Raw genomic sequence first — 27,406 nt, 5'->3', positions numbered from 1 at the left:
TGATAAATGTTTCCTGAGTGAATGAAAGAACTAAAACTCAGGCATTCAGAGAAAATCCAATTTCTCTATTTTGTCTTTAAAAATATGGTGTTCTTCTACTACTCTTCCCTACTTATTGGTGATCAATATGATATCTGGGTGTAAAGACGGGGGAATGTGGCTTGTAAATTGAATAATCATTGACCTAAAGATACTTAAAATGTCTTCTTTTCCATTTAGGCATTCCTTGCTGAAATGCAGATGGTGGCTGAAATTATTCACCACCTAGTTCAGAGGCCTGAGGATCATTTGGAAAATGTTGAAAGCCTCGTTAAACTTTATAAGGAAACAATTCTTCATTCTTTAGAAGTAAGCACAAACTGTATTGCTGAAAACGGGACAATTGATATTTGTGTTTCATCTCTGGTGAAATAGCTTTTATGTCTTCATCCTCATGCAACATCTGTCTAAGTCTCCCCTAGAAAGCTATTGGGAAAAGAATTCCACCCTAAAGGCTGTTTCCCACAATAATATTATTTTACTCTTACAAACCAACTCTGTTGCTGAAAAATGACAAAAGAGCTGCATTTTTCAAAAATCACTAAGAGAATTCTCTTATGGATGGGGATTGGAAAAATTCATGTTAAGGATCCGTTATGTAAAAACATTTTCAATCCATAAGGTTTGAAAGGAATTGTCAATTCAGTCAAATTGCAATCTAAAGAATTGTTGTCCCCAGATCGTTTTCTGTGGTTAGCCCATTCAAAGTTGACGAAGACATGAAAGCTATTTAACAGTGATGAAACATGATAAGGCTATCACACATTACAATAGTACAGTTTTCATTAAAATAATTAGTGTTTTGTAAAGTATGATCATTGAGATTGTAATTATGAAAAGCATATTTTATATGGTCAAAACTTCAGGGAAGACTCCGCCAATATACACAGCTGTGTTGGAGATTTAGTCAACAAACATTTATTGGACTTGGATACATGGCCAGACGCTAGGCTAAGGGATGGAACTGAGAAGACAAATCAGAAACAGTCCTCAAACTGCCTCTTCCCATCTTACAGAGAAACTGAAAGAATTTGTTCCGGGCTGTTTTATAATGTTTCTATTTTTAAGATAAATGAGTGGCTTGTTCTCATTCTCATCACCCGCCCCCCAAAATGAGAACCACATTGAACTGTTTTCTTACATGTGGCTTTTATTCTTCCCTCCCCCTCCTTCTATCACTGGGCTTTAAACATAGCTTCTTACAAGTAAATTACACGACTTTCAATAACATCCTTTATTCCTTCAATAAAAGTGCCCTGACTACACCATAAGTGGCTGGCCCTTATGAATGAAGCAAAATAGCATCTGATTCAGAATTTAGAAAACTATATCATGGGGTGGGAGGAAATGCAGAGGCCACTTCTTTAAGGCCAGGCATGGGGTCACCTCCTTACATTGCTGATACCCAGTGTAGGGTCAAATGCTGTGTTGTCACCATAGCTCACAGCAACCTCAAACTCTTAGGTCAAGAGATCCTCTTGCCTCAGCCTTGTGAGTAGCTGGGACTATAGGGAGCTGCCTTCCAGGATGCTTGGCTGTTATTTTTAGTAGAGATGGACTCTCACACTTGCTCACGCTGGTCTTGAACTCCAGAGCTCAAGCAGTCTCCCCACCTCGGCCTCTCAGCGTGCTAGGATTACAGGCGTGAGCCTCCACTCCTGGCCTGCTGGTAAAAGTTTTGAATTGCCACAACCTCTTGGAGAACCACCTGGCAATATCTACCTATATTAATATTAAAACCTAGTTTTAGGAACTGACCTGTATATCTAATATATCAGGATATATCAAAGGAAGCTTACTCAGTATTACTGGACCTTTATTGGTGTACATACATCTATATTTATATCAAGGAGAAGAATGGTGAGAAGAGAGACACACCAGATTGGGGGACAGGGTAGAGGAGCAGGGAGGGGTTGTGTAATTGCTCTGATTTACTCGTCTGTGTTTCTGCACTGGCTGCAGTTAGCGCAAGTTACTCTTGTAATTATTGAAGGTGAATATAATTTTTAAATCCTAAAAAAAAGAAATGCTTGGAAACTAGCAAAATACTGTGACATATCTAAGTGTCAAACAATAAAGGAACATTAAGTAAATTACACTGTATCCACAATAAGCAATTTTATAAAACCATTCAAGTGTGCTGACAATCATCTTGTAACAGTATAGGGAAGGTTAATCTGTACCTATTTCTAGCTTTGTGATTTGGTTTCTAACCGTACATGAGTCTGATTAAAATTTAAAACACCAACTCTCTTCCTATAGATACTGATATTGTTAACAAGTTTTTATTATTTTATGACACATTTTTTCTTAGAGAAAATTAAGAAATTTTCTGCCTGAAATTATCTGAAGGTTAAGTGAAAGAGTTATGATCTCAAACATGCCAAACAATTTTTCATGAAATAAGAAATGGGAGGAAGATAGTAGCAGTAGTTACTTTAGGATGGCTGGATTCGAGATTTTTTTCTCTCTCTACTTTTCTGTTTTTTCAAATTTTCTGTAAGAAAAATTATGTCGTAAAATAATAAAAAACTTGTTAACGATGTTAGTATCTATATGAAGAAAGTCAGTGATTTAAATTGTAATCAGATTCTTCTGTGGTTTGAAACCAAATCACAAAGCTACACATAAGTACAAATAAACAGATTCCTCAAAATATTGCGCATTGGGAAGAACATTAAAACTTCAGGACAGTGAAAAGATGGAGAGAATCAAATTCATGGTGAGAAGACTCGTTTGGGATTTTGCAAAAGATCTCTTGAGCCCTGAACATAACATTACATTATATAATAGCATGTGTAAGGCAAACCGTTTAATTTTAAAGATTTCTTTGTAGTATATTAAGATTCTGATCTTATGCTCAGCTTCCCTAGTGAACCCAGGTTACAAGCTTTATTTTCTACTATCTGCAGCAAGTAATGGCTGAACACGATCCCCAGTATCTCATTGAGCTAGATGGAAATAAGTCGCCAGAGGAGCTCTTCATGGTGAGTGCAATGTTCACTGGTAATACCTCACAGTGGGAAGCAGTAAAACGCTATTGACAGCACTGTACTTATTTTATTTATGTAGTTATGTATTTATTTTAGACAGAGTCTCACTATGTTGCCTTTGGTAAAGTGCCATTGTGTCACAGCTCACAGAACCTCCAACTCTTGGGCTTAAGCAATTCTGTTGCCTCAGCTTCCCTAGTAGCTGGGACTACAGGCGCCAGCCTCAATGCCCAGCTGTTTCTTGGTTGCAGTTGTCATTATTGTGTAGCTGGCCCAGGCCAGGTTCAAACCCACCCGCCTAGGTGTATGCGGCCCGTGCTGAGCTACAGGTGCCACCCGCTGTACCTTATTTTGATAGACAGAAAAATTCATTTATATTTGAACACCATTTATTTTTGAAACATGTGTTTTGACAATTAAAATTTTGATGTTATGTTTATTCATCTGTTCCTATGTAAACCAAAACTATATTTGCATTTAAAATCTCAGTTTGGCAAAAGGTGACTTAAAGAAAACGAACAGCAAATGGCAATGAATAAGCCGTGGTATGATACTTAACATCAATAGTCGTGAGGGAAACCCATTCCACACCATAATCACGTACCACTTCACATCCACTAGGATGGCCGAATGAAAAATTAACAATAATAAGCAAAGCCAAAACAGACAAGGACAAGTGTTGGTAAGGATGTGGAGAAATTTGGAACCCAAAAATATTATACAAAAAATAATAAGGTGATACAAAACCAGTAACTGTTTCCTAAATACCTAATAGGAATCTAGTATTATAAGCTCTGGGAATACAGTTGGAAAGAAAGCAGATGCATCCCTGGGTCCCTTTGCTCATGGAAAGAAAGCAGATGCATCCCTGAGTCCTTTTGCTGATGTAGGATACAATATGTTGGGGAAAATAAATATTTCGAGATCAACAGTTTGTGTTGTCATCAGGGAAGTGCAAAGTGACATAGGTGCTTATAGCAGATGGACAAAACCTAGTTTGGGAAGAGGATCACCTGTCTGTATTATCTTAAAATTGAAACTTAATGGACTAGTAAGCATTAGACCTTGAAGAGAAGTGGAGGGGAGAGAGATGGAGTAGTGCTCTGTGCTGAGGGAAGAGTCCCTCTGAGGCTTTGCATAAAGGCCCCAGAGGCCAGGAGAGCATCGTGGGTTGTAAGAACTGAACGTAGGACTGGAATATACGGGGGGTTGGAGGGTGGGGATGAAATAATGCCAAGACTCCAGAAATAAGCAAGAGTTGCACCAGGAAAGAAAGACCTGTGAGCTATGTCAAAGGGTTTAGACCTCATCACGAGGGATCAGGAAGCCAGCGAAAGGTTTTAAGCCTGAGAATGGAAATGATCCCATTTCTATTTAAGAGAGATCACCCAGAGTGCAGTGCCAAGTAAAAACACGAGGAGAATCAAACTGGTGGTAGGAAGACTAATTCTTGCTTTTGTAGTCGATCAGGTAAGAGATGGTAGCCTAACCTAGGTTGGTGGCAGCAGGAGTAGACAGAAGAGGACAAATTTGAGAGCTATGTAAAAAGTCTACATGACAGAACTCGATGGGCAAATGAATGGAGGAATTAAAGGAGAGAGAAAAGTCAAAGACAAGGCCCAGATTCCTGGCTCCATCTCATTAGTGGCAACGTGATAATGATGCTAGTGGGGGAGCCAAATCAGGAGGAAGCTCTTCACTTGATTCGCACTCCTGCCAAGACCACCAGTGATCTCCTCATGACCAAAGCCAGCAGCCATTTTTCAGTCTCTATCTAAGTCAATCTAGAAGCAACATTTAACACCCTGATTACTTTCTCCTCCCTGGTCCCTTCTTCCCTTGACTTCTTGAACCCCACACCACAGTAGGTCCATGCACCTTACTGGGGTCTAAATCTCTACCTCCAGCATTGGAGGACACTGGAGCTTACTCCTGTGAACTCTTCTCTGTCTGCCCTCACTCCTTAGGAGACTTCCTTCAGTCTAATGGCTTTAAATGCTCTCTAAACACTGGCAACTCTTTTTTTTTTGAGACGGAGCCTCAAGCTATCCCCCTGGGTAGAGTGCCATGGCATCATGCTCACAGCAACCTCCAACTCCTGGGCTCAAGCGAGTCTTTTCCCCCACCCCCTGGGACCACAGGCGCCCGCCACAACGCCTGGCCATTTTTTGGTCGCAGCCGTCATTGTTGTTTGGCGGGCCCAGGCTGGGGATTCGAACCCGCCACTTTAGGTGTATGTGGCTGGCGCCTTAGCTGCTTGAGCCACAGGTGCCGAGCCAACACTGGCAACTCTTAAATTCATGTTATTTTCCCAGATCTTTCCCTCGAATTCCACACTTGTATACTCCACTGGTACTCAACTGCTATATATGTCCAGTTAGATGTCTAATATGCATCTCAAATTAAAGTGTTAAATTAAAATCAAAATCCCCCAACCCCCCGTCCCAAACACACCCCTCCACAGTTCTCCTCTGTCATTAAATGTCCCATCCATCTGGCCAGCTGCCCTCCTCTTATTGTGTCCTTACATCCCATGTCTCCTCCATCACCATACACAGCAGGCTTCTCCTTCAAAACATAGCCAGAACATCACCACTGTCTCCTAGCTGGAACACACTTTCCTCAAGGCAAGGGCAGAAACTCCAAGAGCCCCATTAAGGTACCAGTTGGAACTGGTTCCCTGGCACCTCACCCACACTCCATTGGTCAGAGCAAGTGACTTGGAGAAGCTCAGCGTTAATGGGGTAGGGAGGTGTACTTCATTCCAGGTGAACTAGGGAACTGAGGCGCAGGGGGAGGGAAGGCTGACTGTGAGCCAATAACACACTCTAGTGCAGACTACCACAAACTGTTGGGATGCTATCTGGTTTCATAGTTCTATATACTATCCTTTCTCTCTCTTTTTTAGATTCTTCCACGTAGGATCTATATTTGTTTCTCGGGTTGCCATAACAAAGTGCCTCAAACTGGGTGGCTTTAAATGACAGGAATTTATGCTCCATAGTTCTGGAAGGCTATAAGTTCAAAATCAAGGTGCTGGCTTGGCCATGCCCCCATCAGAGCCTCCGGGGGAGGATCCATTCGTGCCTCTTCCAGCTTCTGGTAGCCTTAGGTATTTCTGGGCTTATGACTACATAACTTCTGCCTCCATCTTCACATGGCTGTCTTCCCTTTGCCAAAGAGGTCCTGTAGACCCAGACCTCTAAGGATGTGAATATTTGGGGGCCAGAGAGCAGACTATTATATGTTGAAATGTATCTCTCAAAAAGATATATTGAAGCCCTACTTGCAATACCTTTGAATGTGACCTTTATTGGAAATAAGATTTTTGCAAGTGTAATCAGGTTAAGATGAAGTCATACAGCGTTAGGGTGAGCCCCAATTAGGAGAAGAGACTGAGACACATGGGGAGAAGATGGTTATGTGACCTTAGAGGCAGAGATCCAAATGCTGCCTATACAAGCCAAGAAATACCAAAGATGTCAACAGCCACTAGAAGCCGGGACGAGCAATCAAGGCATCTACTCAGAGTCCTGCAGGGATTGAAAGTTTAAACCATGAGCCCAACACGGACAGGATGTTTCAGATAGTCAAATGCTGATGTTTTTAAACATTTGTTTTTTAATTCAGATAGTTATAGAACGGCTTAAATATCTGAACCTAAAAACAGCAGCTGTTTTAATCAAACTTCAGAGCTCAGAGGAAGAAACGAATGACATAATGGAAACTGTGAGTTGTCTTTAACTGTTTGAAAGTCTACCTGTTCCATGTATGTGTGACCTTAATTGTATACCTTTAAGTTTTAAAAGGAGTTTCAGGATACCTTTTATAAAAATGGATTTGGCTTCTGGGAAGAAGCTATAATATTAGCACAATATTCTTTTAGACACTAAACACAACACAACAAAACTTTGGAAGCAGAAAAACAATCAGATCAGATCAATAGGAATAATGAAAAAGAAAGAAATCCAGTTTATTTTTGTAGCACCAAAGAAAGCAATGACATAAAAGCCCTCAACTCTATAATCATTCAACAAAATTTTTTTAAATTTCAGATTAATATGGGCGTACATATGACTAGGTTACATCGTTTGCTTTTGTCAGGTTAAAGTCTGAGTTATAGGTGTGTCCTTCACCCAGAAAGTGTGCACTATATCCGCACACACTTCCCACAAGGGGTGGGAATTTACCCAATCCGTTTACCCCTACCCCCAACTTGAATTTCACTGAGTGTTTCTCTCATGTGAGCACATAGGATAATCTACAAGTTCCAATGTAGTCCTGAATACATGTGATATTTGTTTTTCCATTCTTGTAATACTTCATTTAGGAGAATTGTCTCCAATTCCATCCAGGTTGTTACGAGACAAAATCTCCATCTTTCTTTGTAGCTGAATAGTAGTTCATGGTCTACATATCCCACAATTATTAATCCATTTATGTGTAGAAGGGCACTTGGACTGTTTCCAATCTTTGCAGTGGTGAATTGTGCTGCTATAAACATTTGGGTTCAAATGTCTTTAAGATAAAATGTCATTTTTTTTCTTTTCAGTAAATACCTAGTAGTGGTATTACATGGTCTACTTTTAGTTCATTGGGGATTCTCCATATTTCTTTCCATAGAGGCTGCTGTACTAGTTTGCAGTCCCAGCAATAGTGCATGAATGTTGTTTCTCTCTGCGCCCACACCAGCATCTGTTGCTTTGGGAGCTTATGATGTGGGCCATTCTCACTGGGATTAGGTGATATCTCAAAGTGGGTTTGAGTTTTCATTTCTCTGATGATTAGGGACACTGACCTTTTTTTTCCTGTGTTTGTCAACCATTAGTCTGTCCTTTGGAGAAAAGTTTCTATTTCTGGCTCTTGTCCAGTTTTTTATGGAGTTGTTTGATCTTTTCTTGTTGATTTACTTGGCCTCTGTAATATGTACTGGTGCTGAAGAGAAAGAAAGGTGGGCCTGGTCAGCACAAAGGCTAGGAAAAATGGACTGTGTGCTGAGACCTCTTCTTCCAGGTCATTATTGACAGAAAAATAAGAAGTATCCATTAAACCTGCAGGCAGCTTCCCAGCTAGAAAGTTTGTCCTTAGAAATTATTACATACATTATCATAAGATGTATAACCACGTGTGCCTGCTCCCTTTTTTATGAAGGGGAATAATTTGTGACCATGTGCACTGGAGTCATTATTTATATACTGTAAGCAGTATTTTTTTTCCTGGCAGTCCAGACCACCTCCAAAAGAATCACCTGGGAATCTTACTATGAACACAAATTCTTTAGCTCCATATCCCCAACTGATCGAACTAGAATGTCTGGAGGTGATACCTGAAAATGTATTTTTACAAGATCTAGAATGATGTCCATTTAAGTTCGAGAATCCCTACTTGAATGGCTGGGACACTAAAGGAGCTTAGTTGATTATAGTTGACTAATTTCCAAGTTCTTGTGTGTTTGGAAGATGAACACTCTTCAGCTAAAGGCAGGTGATCTTGAGAAAAGGAATATAATGGGAATATTTGAATCAGTGATTTCTAGTCCTAACTACAAGGTGGGGTCATCTAGGAAGCTTTTAAAATAGACAAGTGCCCAGACCAGTTAAAACATAATTCCAAGATAGGGCTCCATCTGGCATTAGGTAAAACAAAACAGAACAGGATATGACATCAAAGGCACAGGCAACAAAAGAAAAAAATAGAGAAACTGGACTTCATCAAAATTTAAAACCTATGCATCAAAGGATACTGTCAACAGAATGAAAAGACAACCCACACAATGGAGAAGAATTTTTCAAGTCATATCTGATTAGGGACTAATATCCAGAATATATAAAGAACAACCTTAATACTTTACAACAGTAAAACAGCCCAGTTCAAAAACGGGCAAAGGACTTGAATAGACATTTCTCTAAAGAAAAAATATAAATGGCCAATAAGTGCATGAAACGATGCTCTGCATCTCTGGTCTTTAGGGAAATGAAGATCAAAACTACAAAGAGATATACCGTCCTTATACTCACTGGTGTGGCTATTATCCCCGAAACCTGGAAATAACAAGTGTTGATAAGGATGGGGAGAATTGGACACTTTCTATTGCTGCTAGGCATGTAAAATGATGCAGCATTGTTTAATATAGCTTGGTGGGTCCTCAAAAAATTAAACATAGAATTACCATATCATCTAGCAACTATACTTCTAGGGATTTCCCCCAAAGAATTGAAAGCAAAAATTCAAACAGACACTTTTACACCAATATTCATAACAGTTTTATTCACAATAGCCACAAGGTGGAAATAGCCCAAAGTCTATTAGTGAGTGGATAAACAAAATGGGGCACGTATAAGTGTGTGTGTAAATTATGTAAAAATACATGTGCATATATAGTATATATATACTATATATGCAGATATATAGTAGCTTATAACTATTTAAAGGCTTAGATAATTAACTAAGAATCTGGCACATTTTCAAAATTTTCCCATAAGAATTTTTCAGAATCTGTTTTCCAGGGAAGATGATAGAAAATGCTCTGTCTCCCTCATGTTCATTCTACCAGGTGATAGAAACTGCTCAGTAAACCTTAAACGAGTTTTTTTAAAAAGAGAAATGGAAACTAGAATATTAAATCTAGGGCAAGTGCAAAATCCTGCAATTCAGAAGCCAAAACTTGCTTTCTAAATCATTTCTTAACTAGTCCAGCACTATCAAATAAAAAAAATGAAATATTGAATGCTGCTAAATTTCAGCAAAACTTATGGCCACTTTTTGACTGTATAAAATTCTTAATAACTCGCCATCCACAGGATGAGCTGCTCCGCACTGTCGCATCTTATAAACTTATTGCACCTCGATACAGATGGCAGAGAAGCCGATGGGGACGTACGTGTCCTGTGAATTTAAAAAAAGGTCACATTTATGCAGGATCACCAGATTTTGCTGTCAGGTAAGTAAGATTTTCAGAACCGAATTTTAAAACTTGCCCATATGTCTTTTCGGTTGTTTATTGTCATGGCATATTTTAAGTTTTCTAGGTAAAATGTACTGTCTTTCATCCGAAGAAACATTAAAAACGTTTTTACTGAACCCACGTCCTTATCTTCTTCCACCTATGCCAGTACCACCATGTAAAATATTCGTATGTGGACCTCACAATTCAGGGAAAACAACACTGAGCAATTTGCTCGCAGAACATTACAAAGGAAAGGTAATTGCCTGTTTAATTAGTTTTCTTTTTTAAATATCTATCCTTGATTACGATTTGTAGGATTTTATTTGCACTCAGCGTATTGCACTGTTGACTGTGTAACTGGACTGGGGGCGGGGAAGGCATCACCTTGCTGTTGATTGCCATGTCAGAAACCTGAACCCCCAGATTTAAATGGCATGTCCCCTAGACCAGGCCACCCATTACCTCTCTTGGTTCCACTCATCTATTTCCTGAGTCTCGCTCCTCCTGGCTCACTCTCACCGCCCTGCCCAAATTCCTGGTAATTTTAGTTTCTACAACGATGAGCCTCCCAGTGCCCTGGTCTGTCAATTCCTTGACCTCCCCAAATCTCTCCCAGTGACCTTGTTCTTCACTCTCCATAAATGAAGAGGAACTATTTTTAGCTCAGACCAAAATAATAGTAGTAAAAGTAAAGGTGGTAAGAAGGCAGATTTTGGATATAAGTAATCATTTAATGGCAGAGCCAAAGATGAGGGATTGAGAAGGTCAGTGTGACCGGAGTATCACCTGTGAAAGGATGGCACAAGATGGTGGCTGAAAGACGCAGCAAGCCACGGGAAGGGGCTGAAGTTGTGTAATGTGTTATTTGATTGTTTTAAGCACAAGGGGTAACATTTTCCATTTTCTTTTAACTTTGTAATTCTAAATTACAACAAACATACAGAAAAGGGAAGCCCACTGAGTTAATCATAAAATGAACCCCCTAGAACCACCACCAAGGTCAAATGGTGAATGCTGACAGCACCCCCAGAAACCCCTCCATGCTTCTCAATACACTTCCCCCACAAAGGTAACCACTGCCCTGAATTTGATGGTATTCACTTCTGTATTTTTCTTTTATGGTTTTGTCATGAAAGCATACATTTAAATACCATATGTTAGTTTTGTATATTTTTTTGCACTTTATGACTTAAATAATTTGCTCTTCGTACCTTTTTTTTTTTTTTTTGTAGTTTTGGCTGGGGCTGGGCTTGAACCCGCCACCCCCAGTATATGGGGCCAACACCCTCCTCCTTGACACAGGCACTGCCCTGATTGTACTATTTATCTATGTTATTGCATATAGCTATAGTTTGTTCATTTTGTATTTTTAATTGTATTCTGATGATTAAATTATACCATGATTTATTCATCCACATTTGAGTGCTAATAAAACTTGAATTGATTCCAGGTAACGTATGAGGAACATTCTTACATGCTGATGCACACGTGCCCATATTTATACATTTTTGAGATAGATCTAGGAAGACAATTTCTGGGACATAGTGTATGCAGATATTCAACTTGTGTAGATAATGCCAAACTGTTTTCCAAACTAGTTCTACTAATTATAAAACTATCGGCAGTGTCTGAGAGTACTGTCATGCCATATTCCTGCCAACACTTATCATGGTCAGTCTTCCTAACGTCATTTTAGAGGGTGCATAGTAGTATCTCAGTGTGGTTTATTAATTTATTAAAAACTTGATGACTAACAAGTCAAATTTTTTCATGTTTGCTGGCCACTTTTTGAAGTGTTTGTTTAAGATTCTTAACCATTTTTTATTATGGGATTTTTACATATTATAGGTAAGTGTTCCTTATATTGTGTACATACACGTTCTTTTTGATTATAAACATCACGAGGGTTGTCTATCGCTCTGTGATTGGTCATTTCATTTTTTAAATGGCATATTTTAATACACAGAAGTTCTTGACTTTTCATGGAAAATGATTTATCTCCTTGTCTGTTATCACTAGTGCTTTTTCTTATGTCACATTTTTTCACCCAAACATCATGAAGATATTGTCCTATATTAACTTTTAAAAGCTATATTGTTTTGACTTTCACATTTAGTTATATAACCTATCCAGACATGTCTTTTTTATGATGTGAAGTATGGGGTAAGTTTTACTTTTTTCTATATAGGTATCTAGTTGTTCCAGGATCATTTAAGAAAAAGCTGTCCTTCATCCACTGTTTTACCCCCTTTGTCTTAAGTCATGTCTTTATATATGTGTAGGTCCATGTGGGGCTCAGAGATCTATTCCACCATTCTATTTTGCCAATATACATTGAGTTAATTATTGTAGGTTTATAATAAGTCTTGATGGCAAGTAGAACAGTTTTCCATTCTGCTGTCCTCTCTCAGGAGTGCATCAGCTATTCTTAGTCCTTTGCAATTTATATAGAAAAATCATTGTGTTTAACTGGGATCACATCAGATCTATATATTGGGGCAGAAGGGGCATCTATACAATATTGACTCTCCTAGTCCATGAACATGATATATTCTACCATTTATTTACTCTTGTTTAATTTATATTAGTAATAACTTAGAGTTTTCTGTGTAAAGGTTTGCATAGACTTCTAGATATTTGATGGATGTTGATGCTATTATAGGTACTGTCAGTTTTAACTTCCCTCTATAATCTGGAATGTTATATATAATTTTCTTGAATGAGTCACTGGAGAAGTCATGTATGACTTGTTACATTGAAAATCAATGATACTTTTACCCTTCTCAGATCGTGCAAGAGTCTTATACCTCAAGCATACCCTTAAAATATATCCACAGATATTATTCTGTAAAGCAGTGGTTCTCAACCTGTGGGTCGCAACCTGTTTCACAGGGGTTGCCTAAATACATCTTGCATATCAGATATTTACATTATGATTCATAATAGTAGCAAAATTACAGTTATGAAGTAGCAACAAAAATAATTTTATGGTTGAAGGTCACCACAACATGAGGAATTGTATTAAAGGGTCATAGCGTTAGGAAGATCGAGAACCACCATAATAGTGTAAAGCATCAGTGGTTTTTAATACTCAAACTTAATAGACTTTACACATGTCCCATTAAACATTTTTCAAACACTGTTTATATTCATATCTCCAAATGAAATTCTACATTTTTAATTAGAGTATGCAGAAACAAAAATCATGATGAATTTCAAATACATTTGCTAAAATATCAAACTCATATGCAGGTATCGGGAAATTTCCTCATGTGAGTTAGAAATGTTGCTGGCCGCATGAAGGGCCATATTGCTGCAAGTAAGACTACTGTGAAAATCAGGAGAAGTTATTTGTGGTCTTCAGATGCTGAAATAATGAATGTTGCTTTAATTTCACTAAGTTTGGCAGTATTTTCTTATGCAGCAATTGGACAGGTAATATACCTAGAAACATTTTTAAGGTTAATAATAAGATTTCATCAAAATATAAAACATTTATCTGATATAAGGCCTCAATTTTTTTTACTTCCTATATTTATTTATTTATCTATCTTATTTAGTCATATACACATAGATCATGAATACATTTATGCATATGTGGGGTACAATGCGTTGATTTTTTTATACAATCTGACATGCTTACATCAAACCAATCAACATAGCTTTTGCCTCATTTACTTGATTATTGTGTTAAGACATTTATGTTCTACACTTGACAGATTTGACTTGGAGCATATTACAAGGGTACAAGGCCTCAGTTTTTAAAAAGGATATACAATATCTTTGAAACAAATAGAACTAGAACAGTGTTTCTAGCACTATATACCTAGAGCAGTACCAATCAAAAGGAAAAAGACAAGCAACATTAGAAAAAGAGGCAACAAATAGCTAGAGAAACAGGAACATGTCACTCATTTCAAGAAAAAGGAGGCAATAGAAACTGACCCTGAAATGGACCAGATGTTGGATTTAGCAGACAAAATCTTTCTAAGAGAACAAAGAGGTAATCTCATGAGATAAGGAAAACTTTTAAAAAAGAACCAAATCAAACTCCTACACTAGAAATAGAAAAATTGAACTGAAAATTGTGCTGAATTAGCTTGACAGCAGATTTGAGTTTATGGGAGAACTTGAAGACAGATCAACAAAAAATGTATAGCCTAAAGAATAGAGAGAGAGTGAAAAAAAAAATTAAAGAAAATAAACAGAGCTTCAGGGACCTGTGTGACAGATTAAATGGTCTATTGTGTGCTAATGGAGTCCCAGAAGGAGAAGTGGAAGTCCCAGGAGAAGATAGTGGAAAAATACTTGAAGATATAATAGCCAGAATTTCTTAAACCAACAACTCCCCCCACCTCCCCCCCAAAAATTATAGACCAATTATATAGATCTAAGAAGCCTTAAGCAGGATGAACACAAGGAGAACTGTATCTAGGTACATATTCAACACTGAAAAATCCTAAAGTGGCCACAGAAAATGATACCATGGAAAACTACAAGAAAACAATGATGCCAGTGATGATTGACTTCATTGGAAGCAATGGCAAACAAAAGACAATGAAACGATAAGAAAGAAGTCATCCTGGAAATAAATATCAAGTGAAAATGTCCTCGAGAAATGACATAAGGTAGACATTTTCAGATCAATATCACACTTTCGGCCTTCTGACAACTGAAGGTTTCACAATGCAATTGCCAAGCCAGATCACCAAAGAGTAAAGAAACCATACCTATGTTAAAAACTAAAAATTAAAAAAAAAGCTTTTCATTATCAATATCCTCTGGGAGATAAGAGTAATTATTGAATCTAGAAACTAGAACATGATACTATACACAAAGAAAAAGGAACATTTAGAAAACAAAAAGAGACTGTTGAAATCAAAATATAATAGCATGAGTGAAAAATGCAATAGAAGGTTACAAGATAAAAAATTAAAGTCACCTCCTATAAATTAGTACAAAATGGCAAAGAAATGGGGGAAAGACTAGAAAAGAAACTATAAGTCCAGTCCAGGATATTCAACATCATAATAGGAATTCTAGGATGAGATAGCAAACAAGAGAGTATTACTAAAGAAATAACTGCAGAATTTTTCCCAAACTGAAGGACATGTTCCCAGATAGAAATGACCCAGCAAATGCCCAGTGCAATGGATGGAAAAAGACCCACACTAAGGCCCATCACTTTGAAATTATAGGACAAAGGGGGCAAAAGTCCAGAAGCTTCTGGGGAAATGAGCCTAGAAGACTGGAGAGAAAAACTAGGTCACATGCAAATGACTGTGAATTTGAATAGCATGGAAATTCTCTACTGCAACTTTAGAAGCCAGAACAATTCTGCAGGGAGTGATTTATAGACTGGAATTTTATATTCAGGCAAATCAAGACAATAGAATGAGGATAAGTGCAGTCACACAAAAAATTACCTGCCATGTATTATTTTCCAGGAAGTTACTAGAGGATGTGCACCATCAAAATGGGAGCTAAAACCCAGAAGGAGACATGGAATCCAGAGAAAAAGAGTATCCATAACAGGGAAGAAGGGAAAGCATCCCAAGACGGTGGGGAGTGGAAGGTCCATGATGGTAAACCTAGAAAGCTTAAAAAATAGCCAATCCAGATTAGGGCAGGAGTCCGGAAGGCTCCAGAAGAGATATCTCCAGGAAGAAGATTACCTGATGTGTTCAAATGTATCAAGGAGAAATCTGTATTTGGGATGAAGTCTGGGAATTCATTATCAACAGATACATAGAAAACTAAGCAGATCCACCCCCAGATTCTCCAAGAATAAAAAATGAAAATGTTCTATATAATTCAGCTATGAACAATTGAGCATACGACAGCATGTAGAAGAAAATATTGAGGATACATTTGCCATGTGTCTATCAGTTATGTATTGCTGCGTAAAAAATTACTCTAGAACCTAGCAGGTGGGCGGTGCCTATGGCTCAGAAGATAGGGCGCCGGCCCTATATACCAAAGGTGGAGGGTTCAAGCCCGGCCCTGACCAAACTGCAACAACAACAACAACAACAAAGAACCTGGCAGCTTGGAACAACAATAAGCATTTATTGCCTTGCATGTTTTCCTGGGTCAGGCATTCAGGAGTGGCTTGGCTCTGTGGTTCTGTGCTAGTTTCTCCTGTGAGGTTAAAGTCACAAAGTTGGCAGGGATTGCACACATCTGAAGGCGTGGCTGAGCTGGAAGATGGCTCAGTCACATGACTAAGGCCTCAGTTCTTGCCACATAGATCTCTCCCTGGGGCTACTTATATGTCCTCACGACATGGCAATTGGCTTCCCTCAGAGAGAGTGAACCAAGGAGAAAGGTTCCATGTTCTTCATGATATAGTCTGAGAAATCACCCATTGTCATTTGCGCTGCATTCTATTTAAAGTAAGTCACTAAGTTCTACCTACACTAAAGCAGAGGAGAATTAGCTTCCATCCTCTGAAGGGAAGCGTACCAAAGGATTTGTGGACATATTTTAAGCCTGTCACAATATGTGTCAGATAAAAAAATGATCCTTTTAAAATACAAGGAAACAAATCAATTCTCAGATGAAGCCCCAACAGAGAAAAAATAGCAAATAGACAATTTGCAAGATTACAGGCACAGGGAGTCATTAAGCGTTAGAAAGAGGATATTGCTTCCCCAATAGAGAGATGCCAAAAAACCCAAAGATGTGCCGTGGTGATCTCATTGTTAGATTTATAAAACTGTTACTAACACCCACAACATCCAGTATTGAGGCTGTTAGTAAGATCAATGGGTAACGCCCAACAGAATGGGGAAAATACATTCTTACAGATTGCTGGTAAGAATACAAACATTAAGCAAAGCAACTGGAAATACATCTGCACGCCTAAAATCCACGCACATTTTTCAAAATGTCAGTTCTCCTTTATGGATTTTCCCAAAGAAGCTCAGACAAAGATATGTATATAATTGTGTTCATCACAGTTTAGTTTATAACAGCAAAAATATGTATACCTAAACATATATCATTGGCATTTTAGTTAAGTAAGTTGTAATGTTTTCACCTAACACAATTCTATGCACCCACTAAGAACTGATGGTGTAATGTAGATTTAATGGCAAGGAATAAAACAAAATAAGCCTATTAAGGGAAAGCAGAGTGGAATCTAGGGATCTGGAAATATTAATTGAACTTAAAAGGCGTATGTCAATGTACTTCGAAAGGCCCAACATTCACGACTTATATCCAGAGCACATAAAGTCTTCTAATACAACTTTTAATATAGGCAAAAGTTGAGCATACACTTTAAAAAGAGCAAGTGAATAAGCACATAAAAAAGTTCAAAATTATTAGTGATGAAGGAAATGTAAATTTAAGCTACAATGAGATACTTTTTCACATCCTCTCGAATAGCTAAAAATTTAAGATTCACAAAGCCAGTTACTGGTAGAGAAGCTGCAACACTGCAAAGTTGAATACATTGCTGGTAAGGATATACAATAGTTCAACTCTTTCAGAAACAGTCTGATGGCTTATTATAAAGACAAATTTACACGTACCACGTGGCCCAGTAATTCCATTCCTAGGTATTTACCCAAGAGAAATGGAAACACATGTCCGCAAAAAGACTTCTGTACAAATGTTTGTCACTGCTTTATTTATAATTGCCAGACCTGGACACAACCCAAATGTCTATCTATAGATGAATGGATAAAAAACTGTGGTATAGTCATACAATAAAATAACACTCAGGAATAAAAACGATACCTGCAATAATACTGAGAAATCTCAAAAACATTGTGCTAAACAGGAAAAGCCTGAAAAACATTATATACTGGGGACTGGGCACTGTAGCTCACGCCTGTAATCCTAGCACTCCAGGAGGGCAGGAGGACCCTTTGAGCATAGGAGTTTGAAACCAGCCTGAACAAGAATTAGAGACCCCATCACTACTAAAAACAGGAAAAGTTAGCTGCACCTGGTGGCAGGCACCTGTAGTCCCCACAACTCCAGAGGCTGAGGCAGTCGGATTGCTTAAACTGAGAAGTTTGAGGTTGCTGTGAGCTAGGCTGATGCCAGGGCACTCTAGCCTGGATGTCAAAATGAGACTCTGTCTCAAAAAAATTAAAATGATAAAGAAAGATTATATACCGTGTTTCTTTTCTTTTTTGCAGTTTTTGGCCGGGGCCGGGCTTGAACCCACCACCTTCAGTATATGGGGCTGGCGCCCTACTCCTTTGAGCCACAGGCACTGCCCATCTGCTGTGTTTCATTTATATGAAATTCTAGAAACAGCAAAACTAATCTATAGTGACAGAAAGCCGAACATGGTTGCCAGGAACCAAAATAAAAACTAGGGGAGGGGAGGGGAGGGGAAGGAATTGACCACAAAGGAGCATAAGAGAATTTTAGGGGTGATATAAAAGTTCTTAATCTTTGTTATAGTTATCATTACATGTATGTTCATAAAAACTCATCATATTGTGTATCTAAAATGTGTGCCTTTCATTGTATGTAAATTATTTTACCAAGTTTATTACATTTTATTATATTGAGACAGAGTCTCACTCTGTTGCCCCAGGCTAGAGTACCATGCCAATCATAACTCACAGCAATCTCAAACTCCTGGGCTGAGTGCCCAAAATGATGCCCAGTTCATTTTTCAGGTGCCCAACATGATGTCCAGCTCATTTTTCCATTTGCAGTAGAGAGAGGGTCTCACTCTTGCTCAAGCTGGTCTCAAACTCCTGAGCTCAAGCAATCCATGGGCCTCAGCCTCTCAGAGTGCTAAGATTACAGGCATGAGACACCATGCTCAGCCTACAAAGTTGATTTCAAATATATCTTTCTCTCTATATATTTTTAATTTCTGTTAAGCCAAAAATATATATGCAACCTGAATATTGCATAATCTATATTATATATAATTACATAATATGTATTATATAGCTATAGTCTGTATTCCATGGTGTGTATTATGTATATCTCACATAAAAAATGACTGAATTTCTATTGAAGCGAGTACTCAAAAGTAAGTGACTTCTAAACAGAACTCCAAAATTACCTCAGGCAGTATTAATATTTTTAGAATATAGGTAGAAATATAAATAGATGAGCAGTGTATTTAATGGTTAAAAAAAACTTGTAGTTATGTTGATTTTCTCAAATATTATTTGCAGGTAATTGACTATGCTACACATGTTCAACCCCGTTTTGATAAAGCCCGTGAAACATTAATAAAAAATACTATAGATAAGGCCACTGAGGCAGCTATTCAAGCTGTGAAAGAAAAGCTTCTCACAGAACTACAAGCTAGAAAACAAGGTGAGCCATGTTTTTAAAATGTATGTTTAAGCTCAGGTACACAAGCCTGGGTACTTGAGGGCAAGGATTTTGTTCAGTTCCTGTTGGTGTCCTTGGAAACTCACACGTTGTAGTCTCTTGACAAATGGTTGAAAGAATAGATGGGCTTAAACCAATTCAACAAGCAGAGAAAAACAATTAATACTAGACCTCTAAGGAAAGGAATCAGAAGGAGTTTCCAAATTTGGGTTTTTGTGAAGTTTCTTTTCTTTTTTTTTTTTTTTTACTTTTATGAATCTACTTAGTAGGCAGACAAAGCAGGATTTATTATATCTTTATTTACATCAGTCATTCAAATGACCAGAATCCACCCGATTCTTGTGGAGTTTGCTGTTGTTTTAGGCTTATGGGTCTGCCCTGATTGCAATTGAATCTTTCTATTTGGGAAATAATAATTCCAAACTCAAAAAGTCATAGGGTGGCTCCCATAGCTCAGTGGGTACCGTGCCAGCCACATACACTGAGGCTGGGGTGTTCGAACCCAGCCTGGACCAGCTAAAATCAACCACAACTGCAACAAAAAAATAGCTGGACATTGTGGCGGGCACCTGTAGCCCCAGCTACTTGGGAGGCTGAGGCAAGAGACTCACTTAAGCCCAAGAGTTTGAGGTTGCTGTGAGCTGTGATACCACATCACTCTATTGAGGGTGACATAGTGAGACTCTGCCTCCCCCCCCCAAAAAAAATCATAATACAGGGAAACTAGAAGAAGCCTTGGTGATCAATTAACACAATTCCCTAATTTTACAGATGAGGAAACTGAGGCTCAAGGAGGTTAAATGGCGCCCTGAAAAGCACCCAGCTGGTAGCATAGCTGGGACTTGAACCCTTGTGTCCAAAGCCCCCTTGACCATTCTGCCTCTTCCACTGTCGGTCACATAGTTTCAAAACCAACACAAAGTTGTTTTCCTGTTCTTTTTTTCTATCTTTCTCCAGGAAAATGAAGAATTCTCATTCCATAACTACTTTTGAATTTATTAATTGTCTATTTGGCACCCTTGTAACTAGTCGTATTAGAAAACATGAAACTAGCTTAATCTAAACTTCTGCTGTTAACGCAATACCCTTAAGGTAGCACTCCCTGTCCACCGCATGGGCTCTTCATTACGTTCAAGATCTGGACCCAAAAATTGAAGATTAGCTCCGGCAGCTTTAGACTCGATTTAGTCATCACTGTTTGCAGTCCCCAAAGCTATGGTAGTGCACCGTCCCATCGCCTGATGTGGCCATCAAGGCCTCTATTCCAAATATCCTTTTCCTAATAACATTTTTCTCATACAAAAGTAATTATAGCTGATACGTATGGAGAATTTACTGAATGCTGGAGCAATGCTAACCGCACTGCATATACTATCCTACTTAATCCTCATGACACGCCTATGAGGCGGATATTGTCATCTCCAATTCTAATGGATAAAGAAAGTAAGACTCAGAGGAGTTATGTAACTGCCCATAGATGACCACTAGCAAGTGACTGGGGTACGGATCAATGTCTGTGCTCTTTTCTGCTATGCCTCTTAAATGAGCACCGAAAACTGTAAAAAGCAGAGGAAAGGGAAACTCAGCGATCCCTACTCCCCAGAGATACCTGCTATTAAGACTCTAGTTTCTGTTCTTCACCTCTCGCTCTCTTTCGATTCATCTTCATAATAATTAATTATGATCCTACGGCAAATGCAAAATGACCTTCACTCACTTCAAAAGGTCTTCTGCTGCCTTCTAATTGTGATATAATTATTATAATAAATTTTGTGTGAGATATCTAAATTCATTTTTTCCCCAAATGGTGTGAACTACTATTACAAATAACAATTACTAAATTATCCATAATTCTACGGAACTGCCATTTTATCTTAATATTGAGTTTGAGTGGGTGTGTAGGAGGAGGTATACATTTTTGAACGTTCTATTTTTTGATCTTTCTCTATATTTCTGATAGTTTTTTATTTGTTTGTTTGTTCGTGAGACAAAGTCTCACTCTGTCACCCTGGGTAGAGTGCCCTGATGTCATCCTAGTTCACAGCAACCTCAAACTCTTGGGTTCAAGTGATGCCCTTGCCTCCTGAGTAGCTGGGACTATAGACAGGCACCACCATGCCTTGCTAGTTTTTCTTTCTTTAGTAGGAATGGGGTCTCATTCTTGCTCAGGCTGGTCTCAAATTCCTGAGCTCAAGTGATCCTCCTGTCTCAGCCTCCCAGAGTGCTAGGATTACAGGTGTGAGCAACTGAGCTGGTTTTTATGATACATTTTAAATCCAGTAATATAAATCCTCCCTCAAAACATTTTGTTTTAACCTTTTTCCTGTTTATGCTTTGATTTATTCAAAAGAAAATTGGTGCTAACTATGTACTGGGAACTATAATAGATGTTAGGATGCTTGTGGAATGTTGTCAGGTTCTGCAACAAATCCCAGTGGGAGGATTGTGTTAATACAATATAAAATAATAATTTGGCCAGAAGTCTCATCTTTACCCTTAAATCTTCTCATGCAGACATATGAAATCTCCATTTTTTTAGTCTAGTTTTTGTTATCTGTCCACATTTTGCCGTTTTCTTCATGTATTGTCTATATTTTTCTTAAGTTTATTTTCAGATATTTTGTCACTTTGTTCCTACAGGATGGGATCATTTTCTTTCTTTTTTTTTTTAATTGAATGGTAACTATGTACATTAATGCACTTCTGAGGTACAGTGTGGGGTTTTCACACACAATCGGAAACACTTCCATCAAACTCGTTAACATAGCCTTCATGTTATTTTCTTAGTTATTATTTTAAAACGTTCACATTCTACTCCTAGAAAGATTCACTTGTACCCTTGTAAGATAAACCTCAGAAGTGATTCCTCCAATCCCCCTCCCTCCACCCATTCCCCCCTCCCCTCTCCCGGGATCATTTTCTATAATGTTTTCTAAGTACTTGTTACCAGAACATGAGAAAGATGTTTGATTTGTATGCTGTATTTCAAATATATTTATTTGTAACTATTCACCTCATTAAACTGTCTAGTTCTTGCAGACATTCAGTTGATTTGTGGGTCTTTCAGAAAGCCATTATTATAATTTGAAAAAATTATAATATCAACTCCTCTTTTTCCAATGTTTATGCTTCTTTCTTTCTTTTTCTTTTCTTCTTTTTTTTTTTTGGCTAATTATGTAGAATAGCTATTCTGGAATGACGTTAAATAGTGGCAGTAACAGTGAGTCTCTATAAAAGGGTTCTTGCCAATGTTTCTGCATAAGGTTATTAAGTACTTTTACCTGGAACAAATGTTGAAAATTATCAAGTGTCTTTTTGGCATCTTTCTAGCTAATCGTGTTTTTAATCTTTTGACTCTTTTATTTGCTCAATTATACTAATATATTTTCCAATATTCCCAACCATTCTCCTATTTCTGAAGTAAACTTTACTTGCTCCTGGTGTGTTTTTCTTATAACATTTTTTTACATTTGTTTGTTTATTTAGGCCTTTCCCCCTCCCTTTACAAGTGTGATTGGTTTATAGTAGGAGTTTTGTGTGTGTATGTGCTATTTGTCAGATTTTGCTATCAGGGATTTTTTTTTGCTTTTGAATTTTGCCCCAATATATTTTTAAGAAAAATTTTAATTTTAGTGGAGAATATTGAGTTTTTTTTTTAACATAAGAATTATATAATAATACAGAGGATGACAGCTAACATGCAGCAGGTTTCCGGTGTACCAACCATTTTTCAAGTGAAGTGTTTACTAAAGTTAGACTATTTTTCAAGTTAAGTTATAGTACTTCATTAATATATATCCATTACTTCATGTAATCCTCAAAACAGTGCTTTAAGTTTAAAGATTCTCTTTTTGCACAGTCCACATTGAGGCAAAGCAATCAAGAGATTTATCAAAGCCACACAGCTCTCACATCCCAGTTTGGGGTGGGAGGGGCAGGGTGTCGTGGACTGACCCCATTGAAGGGTTTCTTGTACATCTGTTTATGCTGGACAACAGACTATGTGAAAACAAACCATCAGTGGGTCAGTCCCAGACCCTCCTCGCATTGGGCTGTAGCTGTTTAAGTGACGGAACTCAAACCTAAGTCTGTCTGACTTTGAAGCAGGGACTTGTGTTCACTCTACCCGCATCCCTATCCCCAACCACTGCTAATATAGCCAATTGTTACTTTTCAGCCGCGTTGGCCGCGTTGGAGGCAAGAGAACTTCAAAGACAATATGAAAAAAAAGAGCCTGCAGTGTTACCAGAGGAAACAATTAAAAACAGAGACACCATGCCGTTTTTAAGTGAAGGTAAAGAAATACATTGCTGATGTTATTGACCAGATCACCCGTATATATATATTATACTAATAAAGCATATTATTAGCTCACTGCAGTGTCCACTTAAGACTCCCAAAGACCTATCTCTCCAGCAGACAGTGCAGAAACCAAATCAAAGTCAGAAAGTACCCTCTCTGACCAAGCTGCTGAAGTTGATAAAGCTGCTAAGTCCACACTTATGTATCTTATTTTCATTCATTTCATCTTTGATCATCTTTTTTTTTTTTAGTTTTTTCTTAAATCGTAACTTTGTACATTGATGCATTATGGGGTTCAGGGTACTGCTTCCATACACAATGTGAAATGCTTATATTGAACTAAGTAACACGTCCATCACAATTATACTCATTCCTTAATAGTTTTGAAATGTACCTTTACATCGTGCAAATTAGGTGAAGTCCCCCCACATACCCTTCTTCCTCCCATATCTCCCCTCCGCTCTCTCTCATCTTCTCTTCTACTTTCTGGACTGTAGTTATGTTTTCCCATTCATATGAGTGTGTAGGTGGTTATATATTGATTTCATAGTAGTGTTGAGTACATTGGATACTTTGTTTTCCATTCTTGAGATACTTTATTAAGAAGAGTATGTTCCAGCTCCATCCAGGTAAACATAAGTCTCCATCTTTCTTCTGGCTGCATAGTATTCCATTGTGTACATATACCACACTTTGTGAATCGGTTCATGGGTCAGTGGGCACTTGGGCTGTTTCCATGTCTTGGCTATTATGAATTGGGCTGCAGTAAACATTCTGGTGCAAATGTCTTTGTTGTGAAATAATTATTGATCATCTGGGTATATACCTAATAGAGGAACTGCAGGATCAAACGGTAGGTCCACTTTTAGTTCCTTGAGTGTTCTCCAAACTTCTTTTCAAAAAGGTAGCATTAGCTTGCTGTCCCACCAACAGTGCAGAAGGGTTCCCTTCTCTCTGCAGCCACGCCAACATCTGTAGTTTTGGGATTTTGTGATGTGGGCTAATCTTACTGGAGTTAGATGATATCTCAAGTGGTTTTGATTTGCATTTCTCTGATGATTAAGGATAATGAGCATTTTTTCATGTGTTTGTAGGCCATGCGCCTGTCTGCATCAGAGAAGTTTCTCTTCAAGTCTTTTGCCCACATAGAAATGGTTTGTTTTTTTTTCTTATTGATTAGCTGGCGTCAGGGTACTACATTCCACCCACACATCTCAGTCCTCACTTGGTAAGCCTCTGCTCACCAGCTCTGCTGGAGATAGGGGACCATGCCCTAGCCCTCGGGTTCACATGTTGGAATCAGGGGACCATACCCTTGCTCTCAGGGTCTCAGTCCATGCCTAGCAAGCGTCTGCTCTAGGTGCAGCAGGGGCTGGGAACCGGCCCTGTCTGCCCAATTCAGTCCACATGGGGCAACCGCTCTCCTGCTGTGGATGTCATCAGAGCTGGGGGTTCTGCACCCTGTCCCGCCAGACATAGCCTGAACCGAGGGTCAACACCACCACTGGCCGGGCATAGTCATAACCAGGGGACTCCTTCTCCCACCAAGTATCCCTTTCTTCCTACACCTTCTTTCTTCCCCGTTAGTCACAGATTCTGTCCTGATGGCTGGCGGTCCACACTTTGCCCAGATCTCTCAGGGCAAGACCGAACACGCTGTGCTCTGCAGGAGGCAGAACTTCAGACCACCATGCGAGGGGGAAAGGGTGGACTGGGAGTTTGGACTTGTAGGGGAAAATATCTGTTCAATTTTATGCTTGGCAGGGTGGTGTCTAGGTTCGTAAGTGGGACCTTCCTGGAGAAAGAGACCTGGAGTTTAGCGGCTCTCTCCAGCGAGGTAAAATGAGAGGTCTTTTGTTCCCTGCTCCTTTGCAGAGAGCCTGTGACAGGCCTCCTGCATGGGGGTGGGTTCTCCAATCTTCTAGTTGATAGGCTTTGTACCTGTAATTTGTTTTCTTGAATGCTCTTCCTTGAAATTACAGCTTGCCCAACTTTTTTCTTGGCTCAGCTCCCCACCTTTGGCTTCATAGAGTCCTATCCCATCCAGTTTTTCTTCCTCTGCTCAGGAGCCTCTGCTGAGGGTTGCTACCAGTCAGCCATCTTCCCAGAATTCCCTCTGGTCATCTGTATATTAAAGCTTAAAATCACCAAATGGAAAGGGAAAAAAAAGGAAACTTCAGGAAAAAAAAAAAAAGCTAGCTTCTCTCTTGCAGATTTAAACCAAACAGCTATAGAACAGAAATAGATTTACTAGCATGAAGAGGTTTAATAGAAGTTAGAAAATAGGGAGTCAAATATAATTGGGGCCCAAAGAAAACTTTACGAATATTTCGAAATGTGATATAATCATTATCAAATAATACTAAATACTTTCCTGAAAGCCCTTTATCTTCTTTAACATAGTGAATCAGAGCAACTTAAACCCAAAATTTTAGCTGTGAAATTTTATCATTTATCCATTGTGCTATTTAGCCTTATAAAATTTTTCTCTTTGTATTTTAATATAATTGAAAGCATATAGCATTTTGTAATATTATATAATAATTATATGTAACATAATATTACATAATAGCTGTAATATAAACTATTTAAACCTTTTTTACTTATACCATTTAATCATATTACTTCATTAAGAAGTATTTTAGGCTGCACCTGCAGCTCAGCGGGTAGGGTGCTGGCCACATACACTGAGGCTGGCGGGTTTAAATTTGGCCCAGGCCTGCTAAACAACAATGACAACTGCAACAAAAAATAGCAAGGTGTTATGGTGGGCGCCTGTAGTCCCAGCTACTTGGGTGGCTGAGGCAAGAGAATCGCTTAAGCCCAAGAGTTGGAGGTTGCTGTGAGCTGTGACGCCACAGCACTCTACCAAAAGCGACATACTGAGACTCTGTCTCAAAAAAACAAAAAAAAGAAAAAGAAATAGTTTAACCCTAATTTTGAATTACTGCATAATTTCCCTATTTATAGGTAGTAGTTTTAACCAGTTGTTTATGTTGCAAATTTTTCTTTTTTCGCTACTACAAATAATGCTTCCATTAATTTTTATATAAAGTTTTACCTACATGTTGACATAAATGGAATCACTGGATTAATGAATATAAAACTATAGAGTCGAATCGCTTTCCATAAAATTGTTCTAAACTGTGTTTCTCTCAGTAATATATAAAATGTAGTCATTGTTTCCTCAGCATTTTTCTCTTCATTGTTATTTTAATTTTTACTTCTAAAATTTATTTTCATATTTGTTCACCACTTCTATTTCTTTTCTGAGGTGACCATGTTTGTCTTCTGACCATTTTTCTGAAACATTGTATTGCTTTGTATATTGGTCTCTTATTTTTCATATTTTTTCCAAAGTGAGTGGTTTGTCTTCCAAGTCAGTTTTCTGGTTCTGGAATACAGGTATTTTTCATATTTTTGTGATCAAATTATTACTTTTTCTTTGTTTATTTCTTTCATTGCATTTAGGCTTAAACAGTCTTCCTCACTGCCAGAGATGATATTATATTCTTATATTCTGACATTATATCTAAGCATATTATATTCTACATAGAGTATTTATTATTTTCTTATATGCAGTTCTTTTTTGTTGGTCCAACCCTTTTTATTCAGTTTTTAAGTACATGTATAATTTATTTCGATATGCAATGGAAAGCTCGTTTTTGTTTGTTTGTTGCTACTGATTTCTACTGTGCTTGCCAACTATTTATTTTTAAGCCTAGTAGGAATTGAACTTAGGATTATTAGAAGCTTATGTGAGGCACTTCTGTATCCTTCTTCCCAATACACATACACACACCAC

At 38.2% G+C, this 27,406-nt stretch overlaps 1 protein-coding gene across 1 annotated transcript in view; it reads left to right on the top strand.

Annotated features, from left to right (window-relative positions):
• Window positions 1-27,406, top strand: part of AK9 (adenylate kinase 9) — a 137,262-nt gene that overhangs the window by 28,123 nt on the left and 81,733 nt on the right. Inside the window, exons 8-13 of the mRNA XM_023512441.1 lie at window positions 220-348; window positions 2,952-3,026; window positions 6,663-6,761; window positions 9,833-9,972; window positions 10,053-10,233; window positions 19,137-19,281. Coding sequence (XP_023368209.1) covers window positions 220-348; window positions 2,952-3,026; window positions 6,663-6,761; window positions 9,833-9,972; window positions 10,053-10,233; window positions 19,137-19,281 — 769 coding nt within the window. The remainder of the gene's footprint in view (window positions 1-219; window positions 349-2,951; window positions 3,027-6,662; window positions 6,762-9,832; window positions 9,973-10,052; window positions 10,234-19,136; window positions 19,282-27,406) is intronic.

The sequence above is a fragment of the Otolemur garnettii genome, unplaced genomic scaffold (assembly GCF_000181295.1).
Source record: "Otolemur garnettii isolate 467f Iridium unplaced genomic scaffold, OtoGar3 scaffold00002, whole genome shotgun sequence".
NCBI lineage: Eukaryota > Metazoa > Chordata > Mammalia > Primates > Galagidae > Otolemur > Otolemur garnettii.
Note: the sequence above shows the minus strand (reverse complement) of the source record. Positions and strands in the feature narration are given on the sequence as shown.